Source organism: Leishmania donovani, chromosome 28, assembly GCF_000227135.1.
Source record: "Leishmania donovani BPK282A1 complete genome, chromosome 28".
NCBI classification, from domain to species: Eukaryota; Euglenozoa; class Kinetoplastea; order Trypanosomatida; family Trypanosomatidae; genus Leishmania; species Leishmania donovani.
In genome coordinates this window covers 104,662-113,980 of record NC_018255.1, presented here as the reverse complement: position 1 = coordinate 113,980, position 9,319 = coordinate 104,662, and the positions used below count along the sequence as shown (strand labels likewise).

Sequence of the window (9,319 nt, the reverse complement as noted above, 5' to 3'; positions counted from 1 at the left end):
GGAGAAGGTGCGTTTCGAGGTGTAGAATGTCGATAACGTGAACACAAACCCATGGCGTAAATTATAAAGAGAAGAATAAGCAAGAAAGAAAAAAAGCCACACACAGGGAGAGACACACACACACACACGCATACAGGCGCGCGCGAAAAAAAAAGTACAAGCGCAGACACATGGAGGAGGAGGAGGGGGCGAGATGAGGGGATGGCGGAGAGAAGACAACCATAGCACAAGCAACAACAACAAAGAAAGCCAGTGAGACGAGAGAAAAAAAAAGGAAGGAAGGCCCGAGAAGAAACAGCACACACACACACACGCACGCACGAACACACCCAGCACACTTGAAAATAAAAGTGGAATAGAAGGGGGAGGAGGAAAGAAACACGCACACACACAGAGCGAAACACTTACAGTCAACGGCACACGTACGCGGAAGCTACCCGAGAGAGGAAGAGCAGAGCACTTAGGTGACAGAAAGAGGGGAGTGGACGGTAATGAGGCTATCGTGAAATCGTGAGTTACGCACGCCAGGGAGAGGACAGCAAAACAAACAAAGACACAGACACAGACACACACACACACACACACACACAAACACACAAGAACGCTTTCACGCGGAGGACAGGAACTAATAAGGATGCACACACTCACGTACACGCACACACACACATACACATACACACGCACACACACACACACGCGGGTACCCATGTCGGATATGAGCTTACACCACATCACATGAAAAAAAGATCAAGAAGCGAAGGAGGAAGAAAAAGACCCTTTTTTTTGTTGTATTTCCTTCGAAGTGTGCCTTCTGCCACAAGCCAGTCAGCAACTTGACCCATACACAACCACAGTTCGTCTGCCGATGCTGTAACATGGCTATGTCGAGGAACAGGGCCGACCGGCACCGTCTGATGTCGTTCAGCCCATCGCGATGCGACTGCGTACAGTGCAGGCTAGGCCCTGGGTCATGTTCCACATCACCGCGACGCAGCCAAAGCAGAAAAGGGGTACTCGGAAGCATATGTTTGTCGAGTCGTCGGCACGATTTGTGGTGGACTAGCGCAAGCGGGATCATGACCCCAAGTCTGTCCGGCATAGCGCCAGCCCAACCTTTTTCACCGAAGCCAAGAGCCCGCAGCCGTTCCCGAGGGGAGACTGCCGACTTTCGTCCTCCCCACAAAGAGTGGGCGCGGGGCCCTGATACCTCGCACTGAGGTGGCCGGCACCATCAGGGATCAGACAAAGAAACAGATAACAAAAGAAAGCTAAACAGAAGCACTCACACTCAGACATCACAGCACCGCTTCACACCACCGCCTCTGATAGAGCCGCCTTCCAGAGAGCGCTTCCTTTGCAACAGCCACACTTGCCTACAGATGCGTCTCTCTCTCACCCACACTCACACCCACACATGCACATACGCACGCCACCAAAGACGCCGTTGACCGCTTTTTCGGTGTCTTCCTTTTTCTGACTCCCCTCCGCCTTCCCTCTCTGATGCCGCTGAGCTCACACCGCCACCGCTCGTTCTTTTTTCCTCATACGAGGTTGCCTTTGAGTTTCGCTTCCCCATTTTCGCTCAGCGGATGTTACCCATGCGCCTCTTGTGAGCTTGACGCGGCCGAGCATCTGCGAAATCGCCACCCTGCTGCGGCAAGCCTCTTCGTGCGCTGCTGCTTCTTTCCAGAAATAAACATACAAATACGCCCGCACGGAAAAACAGAACTAGTGTCCCATGCGGCGGCGCATGATGCAGAGCGCCTCGTGCAGCTCCTCCTCCCCGCGCGGCACGGCCGATTCACAGTAGGAACACTGCACGAAGCCGAAGTGATCGCGCAGCTGCAGCACGGTGAACTTCGCCCGATAGGCCACCATCGGATAGCAGGAGGAGAGTCGCCTCGTTGCGAGGGTGTTGTCGGAGCCTTCCGCGTCATCTGGGCACGGGTTCGAGCCGTGCCCTGTCGCCATCAAATGCTCTACAAGATTGCCGTAGTTCAGAAAAACCTCATAGCAGCCAAGTTGCTCGGCCGGGCACTGGTACGCCATGATGACCCGATCCCCCGTAAACAAGTCCGGTGATGGATCGAGAGAGCCCTGGTAACACTCGGCGTTCACGTCGACGAGCACCTCAAGACTCCTCGGCGATGTGGGGAAGCCGATGATGTCGCCGCAGCGACGTAGATGATCGAGATGGTCGTTGAGCGTGGTGGAGCAAACCAATAGCGGCGCTGATGTGGCGGCGCCGCCATACGCTGGCAGCTGCGTTGAAGATCGTGACACTCCGCTCGCCTCGTGCGGCGTTGGGTGGTTTACCAGCTGCGGCAGGTCGCACCTGCACTTGCAGCAGTACGTACTGCAGTGCCCAGTGGCGTGAACGTGGTGCACCATACGCTCCCAGCTGGAAAAGAGAAACAGGCACTCACGGCACTGGTACAGAACGACGTAAGATGCCTTGCGAACCTCGGCGGTGGCCACGTGAGATGATGATGACGCCGGCTGCGACGCAAGTGCACGAAAACCGCTGATGTCCCCCGACATTGCGTAGGATTCGTCCATCAGTGGTACATCGTCCGCCGTCATGGGTGGCAGCAGCGGACGCCACTGCAGGAACGACGCGCCGGAGAACCCGGGCACCTCAATCACGGGCGGCGTCACTGCAGCATTGTCGCCGCCACTTCCCCCTGCCCCACCTTGGTCCTCCTGGTCTTTCGACGGTGCAGTGGGGCAATTTGGCGACGTCATCGACGGTAATCGCATATTGCTGCCTGCCAGCGATGAGGCTGAAGTGTCGGTGAATGTGGTGCTGCTACCGTTGTTTCGCATGGTCGGCGTCACCTGCGGGCAGCCCTGTCGCAGATGCACCATCAAATCCGCTAGCGTCCCACGTGTATCGCAGCGGCGACAGACAGCCTCGTCCCTAATGCATGTTGCGTGATGCACCCGGCGCAGGTGCTCCGCGAGGTGCAGAGGGTGGAGAAAGGAGATGCCGCACACGCACTTGTACTGGAGTGTGGAGAGCCCAGTGTAGGAGTTGCTGTAGTTGTAAACGCTACGCGGCGCCTGCACCTCGCAGAGGTAGTCGCGGCGGGTGTAGAAGACACCGTAGAAGCCACAGTGGCCGGTGCTCTCCTCGTGCTTTATTGGTCGCTGAGGGCCAAAGCAGCGTAGACGCATCAAGCACTGCACGCAGAGGGGAAGGGTGTGTCCACTCTTATCCATGTGCTTCGTGGCCTTTGTCCACGTGCCGCAAAGATTCAAGCACTCCATGCAGCGAAACGGTGTGCGGGAGCCTCCGGCGTTGTCTGGCTCACATGGGACTAAGGCGGCGCTTGTGCCTCGGCCTTGCGCGCCACCCGCGAAGTCGCCGGTGAGACTGTAGTCCTGCGCTGAGCCCGGTAGCTCGAAATCTGCCTTTTCATAAGACTTGAAGTCAGGCAGCCCGATGCAGTGGGCGTGAGTAATGGCAATCGAGGTCAGAGGCCCAGCACCTCCGCTAGAAGTAGAAGCCACCGCGCTGGTAGAGGACGACGAATGCGGCGGTGAGACGCTCGCTTCCGGCGCTGACGGCTGGCGGTCGCGATGGCGCTCAATCAGCTTTGTCAGGCTTGCAAAGAAGCCGCGGGGCACGATGTAGGTGTCACACAGGGGGCACTTCACCGCTCCATGTCGAGTAGCGTGAATGTGGCGGCTCATCTCGTTCCCAGTGCTGCATTTGAAGTCGCACTCGACACAGCCAAGCGGCCGGCGGGGTTGACCGTGTGCATCGCTGTCGCCGCGAGTATGCATTCCGCCTTCTCCTGTGAGAAGTGCTTCTCTTAGTGTAAGAGGGTCGGTCACGGTGATGTTGAGCGTGGGTTGAGAGGGGAAGGGGGATGGACTTGAGGAAACACAAAGCAAAAAAAAAGGCAAAGGTGGAGCGGGGATGGATGAAAACAGTACCAGGGAGAGGACAAACAAATATATATATATGTGTGTGTGTGGGGGGGGGGGCAAACACCCAGCGCTTGCCGCAGACAGCGCGACAGAAGAGAAGAACGAGGATGCGTAACCTCGAAAGCGAGAAACAAAACAGCACAAAGTCAGCGATCGCGCGCGCAAACAGCGTAGCGGCGCGACGAAACCGAAGAAAAGGAGGAGAGGGAGCGCAACGAGTATGTCTGTGTGCGTGTATATACAAGAAACAGAGAGAGAGAGGAAGACGTAGATTTGGTAACGCGGCAAGGCACTGATGGGGGTAGAGGGTGCGCGTGAAGAATGCAACCCGAAAAGACAAAGCGAAATGTATGTATGGATGTGAGTATATATATATATATGTGTGTGTGTGCGTGTATGTATGTCTGTGTAACGCAGGCTGGCGATGTTGAGAGCCCTCGCCCTCCCCCCCTTACGGTTGTTTCTTTATCTTTCCGGAGGTGGTTTGATCACCTCGTGAACGCGCGCACAAACGAGGGAGAGGCACGGAAGCGAGTGAAGAGTGAATACACGAAAAGGGTGAAAATAAGAAAAGCGCAGAAGACGTACACCCATGTACGCACACGCGCAAGCAAGGTCTCTCTGAGTAAGCTGTGATACCAAAGACAGGCGCTCACCACCTCAGGCCTTTGTTTTCCGCGCACTGAGCGTGTCGGCGAAAAGTCCCGTGAGCAAAAAAGAGGGAGGCAGAGGAGAAGGGGATAGCGCAAAAGAGACACGATAGAACGACAGCGCAAAAACGAACCAACAAGAAGGTAAAACGGCAAAGAAAGAGGGCGCGAGAGCGAGGGAGGGGTGAGGAGTGAGGGCACTCACAGGGGAAGGAGGGAGAAAAGCGAAAGAGTTCGAATGGTCGGTGTATCTGCGTGTAAATAGAAATAAACGATATGTAATCTGGGAGGGAGAGAGGGTTTGTGAGAGAGAGACACACACAGGCAACCGCCGTATGGCTTCGACAGCCTCGCCACTTGTTTGGTTGCGTTCTGCGAGTGTGAGTAAGTTCAACACGAAGAAGACGAAAAGAGTTAGATGCAAAGAGTGGAGAGGAAAGAGCGAAACAATCGATAGAGTGCAGGCACACACACGCACACACAAACGCACCAATATTACAAACCGCAGCAGTGGAAAGCGATCGAAATAAACGACGACACCAACCCGAGAAAGCAAAAAAAAATACAAGAGAAAGAGAATCTTGTCTGTTGTCTTTCTTTCGTTCTCGGTAACCTCTGACAGAAACGCAAAATCACGGCAGACGCGCACCGGCTCTTATTTTTTTGTTGGTGGGGATGTGTATGACCGTGTCTGTGACTGCCAATGATGCCGCGCGCGCACAAGAAAGCGAGCGAGCGAGAGACAGATGCAAAGCGATGAACAGAGAAATGATTCTAAAAAAAAAAAAACAGACCGCGAGAAAGGGACGAAGACCAGAAACGTAGAACGAGAGAGGAGGAGGGTGGAGAGGGTAGGGGGTAGTGTGTGTGTGTGTGGGTGGGTGGGTGTGGGTGGGGAGTAAAAGGCAACACGCACAACGCACACAAATACAAGAGTAGACCGCGAGAACGCAACGAACAAGGGAGGAAAACTCACCGACACTGGGAGACCGTCGAGCACGCGTAGAAAACAAAATAAAGGGAGCACAAGAACGAGAGAAAAAAATTGAGAAACGAAAAAGAGGAAAAAGGAGAGGCGAAGAGGAGGAAGCGAGGGGAGAGAAGGGAAGGGGGGAGAGACAAGTGAAAACCAAGCCAAAGATAAAAATGGAGGAAGGCAGCGGAGTAGGTGAAGGAAGCGCTATAGGGAGATATACAAAAGGGAACGCAAACAGAAAGTGCAGAGACACACACGCCCACCCAAAGAAAAGGCAACACAAGGAAGTAGAGCAAAAAAAAAAACGGACAGCGTAAGAAGCAACACAGATGCACAGACACACCGAAAAGACGAAAAGGAGAATCAGAAAAGCGAACGAGATCAAGCGGAAGAGAAAGAGGGGAGGGCGAAGGGAAGACAGAAGATGGGCGGAGAGAGAACACGAGAGGGAGAGGTGAGAAGGAAGGAGTGAAGGAGAAGGGGAAGAAAACAACGAAAAGACGTTTGTGATGCGACCAAAAGAGAGCACAGAAGGAAACGAAAAAAAAAGGACAAAAAAACAACGAACAGCGGCGACGTGGCGGAGCGGCAGGGGGAAAGGGAGTCAGAGCACCAAAGAAGAGTGATGGAAACGAGACAGGAGGGCAGACGCGCAAAGGAAGGGAGCGGGGACCAGGTCAAGCAGCGACAGAAGAAGCCTGAAACAGAAAAGAGAGAAGCGAGAGACAGTGAAGACAGGCCAACAAAGCAGAAGAAAGGCAACACACGCAGCACAGGCACACAATGGTAAGACAGACCAGAGAAAGCGTGATCGGCTTAGCTTTCCGTCCTGAGGAGTTAGAGAGCCGCGAGAAACGTCAAGAAGGACCTCCACCCGAGTCTAAGTCGTGCCTTGGCGCTTCCTTTCTTGAAGCGTTTTCTGCTTGGGTTCCTCCTGTGAAGGGGAACGGAAATGGGGGTAGAGGTTGCGCAGATGGCTGCTGATGCTTGTGCGGGTACCTGTGAGAAGAGGAAAAGGGGGCAGGTGAAGGTGCTGTTGGTTTCTCCGCCGAGTTTTGTATATAGTTCTGGCTGTGAAGGAGGGTGGGGTGAAGGAAGAGTGCCTCGCTGGTTATGTTTGTCTTTCTATTTGCGCAGGCCCAAAGCAAAAGCTCTTCTCTGTGATGGGGAGGCGGTGAGGGAGGGTGTGTGTGCAGGAAGGAAGCCGTGACAAGGAAGGTAGAGAAAGGAATAGAGGTGGAGAGAGGCGGAGAAGCAGGGATGGCGGACTCCGCCCCTACGCTGCCTCCGACAACAAAAAAAGTGCGGTTATCGAGACGACGTTGTGCCCGCTGCGCCGCGCTCTTCACACTTACTTGTGTCTCGGGTTCCTCTAGACGTGCACACGCACCAAAGCAACAAAAATACCAGGAGAAAACAGAACTTGGAGAGGGAGGGGAGACAGGAAGGGAGGGTGCGGGATGATAACGCAAACAAAAAAAAGCAAGGATGGTGCCTGACTTTTCGTCCCCCCTTTTCCCCTTGTCTTTTCCCTCCTCTATTGTGCACGGCGTGGCAAGCGAAAGCTGTTCACGTGGACCTCTGGCAGATAAAGGCGTGTGCTCGGCGGCAGTGAGGCGACGCACCAAAGAAGAAGGGGGTGGGGGTTACAGAATGGAGGGAGAGGGGTAGCGTTGCAGCGGAGGCGCCGGCGGCGATGGAATGGAAAACGTTCATTGAGAGTAGGGCATACACCGAAAGGTGTCCAACGCTGGTGCTGTGCAACAAGACGAGCAGAGAGGGAACTAGGGATGCGCCTCTCGTTGCCACGCACCGAGATCATCAACCGACTCGGTACTTCGGATGATGTTTTCGAATAGGTTATGGGAAGATGTGTGCCCGATGTTCCGTCAACGCACTGGATGTCTCCTCTACGTTGAGTGGAGGGCCCGTCTAAAGCGTGCTACAGGCTTTGCGCGACACGCCCACGATGAACTTCTCTCTCGTTGTTGTGGTTCGTCTCTGCGTGTGTGTGTGTATGTGTGTGTGCCACATCCAGGCTCCATGATCAGGAAGCGTAGACATACAAAGAGAGAGAGAAACCTACCAGTGGCATCGTTTGAGTCACATATCCATCAAGATTTCGTTGATGCGGTCCTCATAGCGGTCGAGCTCGTCCTCCAGTTCGTTTGCAAGTGCACTGGAAGTGACGTCGGCCACCATGCATGCTCGCATCGCCTCCCAAACAACATGGTGAAAGCTCATCAAGTCCACCGACGGCGCGTCCTTCATGTAGCCAAACCGCTCTTCGACGGAGCTGACGGCTTCATCGAGGTTCATGCCCAGAACATCTGCATCGCCGCTCTCGTACTGATAGGCCTGAATAGCGCGCTGCACGGTCTCCACGGTTTCGCTTTTCATCCTCGCTGCCGTGACCATCACCTCAAAGGTGTAGTCCTGCACAACAAGTCGCCTCGCGTGTGCCACGTCGTAGGCAGTGACCGACGTCATTGAGGGCTGACGAACATGGGCGTTAAAGGCGAGGCAGATGGCCTCGTACGGTTGCAGTAGGGCTTTGCTCTCCTCATCTAACGTGCTGCTACTTGCCGGCACGCGATCGAGCACGGCGACGTTGTCTTTAGTGCTGCGGTCTCGCAGGGCGCGACGAAGCGGCTTGCCGCCGCGGCTCTCGCGGCAACGCTCCACTCCGACTTGCACCGTCATGCTCCGCAACACCGCCGTTGCCGTCGGGATGGCCTCCGTGTAGAGTTGAGGAACAAACAAAATACGAACGATCGGGAACAGCTCTTGGTCAATGTACACCGGACCCTTCAACTGAGAGCGCGGTGCTGACTTGTCGTATAGAGACAGTGGCCGATTCCGCCGAACGATACTGGGCGACGCGGATACGCCCTTCGCGGCGAACTCTTCCCGCATCCTCATAACGCCCGCGCTGTCATGATTGCCCATGTGATGGCTGCAAGGTGTCGGGACAAGGCAGCCGTCACTGGACTCGCTCCACTGCGGGGCGACGAGGGGTGGCCACTCGGCACGCGCTCTGGTACGCAGCTGCATTGAGAGGCGGAACCGCGAGCCGATCACCCACGACTGATCAAGCAAGGCATGCTCAGCTGCAGCGACATCGGCCGCTGCTAGTCGCTGCAACCGGTCCGGGAAGGTAGCAAGGTCTATAGTGACCTTGAGCAGGTTGTTACCGCTCATTCCCAGCTGGACAGCATCGCCGCCAGCACCGTCTTCGCACTGCACGTAGGTGAGAAGTCGATGCGAGGAAGAACAACGAAACGAAAGCGGGGTCTCGCTTTCGCTGTGGATGCGACGCAGCATGACACTTAGTGTCACGGGCAGGTCCTCGACAACGGAGCCGCTGCACGTCGCCAGCACCTCCGCCGGCGGGCGGAGGTCCATGAAGAGGCTCAAGCTGTGTCCTGCATAGACAGCCTTGACATTGCTGGAGTTGGAGAGCTGCACATCGGCCATTGTGTGATCACAGACCGCCCAATCACACCACCATGCACAGAAAACAGGGAGAATGAGAGGCTCAAAGTCTTCAGCCCACCTCAGCAGTGATGGGGTGCGCACAACGTTGCACACGTGTATAGGGCGTGTGTCTGTGTGGCCGAAACGATTAAGCGGAGGTGATGGCGCAGTCTAGGCATGGCGCTACCAGGTGGCCGGAGGTGATATCACCCGTGCAAGGCAGAGCGCAACGCCGTCAGTCAGTTGGGTATGGAAGATAACGAATATGGCTGCCTGAGCC

At 55.3% G+C, this 9,319-nt stretch overlaps 2 protein-coding genes across 2 annotated transcripts; both read right to left on the bottom strand.

Annotated features, from left to right (window-relative positions):
• Window positions 1–1,728: 1,728 nt before the first annotated feature.
• Window positions 1,729–3,696, bottom strand: LDBPK_280350 (hypothetical protein, conserved; the record flags this gene model as incomplete). Its single annotated transcript, XM_003862088.1, has 1 exon — window positions 1,729–3,696. One exon carries the CDS (start codon window positions 3,694–3,696, stop codon window positions 1,729–1,731), a length of 1,968 nt encoding a protein of 655 aa, XP_003862136.1.
• A 3,969-nt stretch (window positions 3,697–7,665) lies between these two features.
• LDBPK_280340 (hypothetical protein, conserved) lies at window positions 7,666–9,039 on the bottom strand (the record flags this gene model as incomplete). Its single annotated transcript, XM_003862087.1, has 1 exon — window positions 7,666–9,039. The coding sequence occupies one exon, from the start codon at window positions 9,037–9,039 to the stop codon at window positions 7,666–7,668; it is 1,374 nt and encodes a 457-aa protein (XP_003862135.1).
• Window positions 9,040–9,319: the final 280 nt, after the last annotated feature.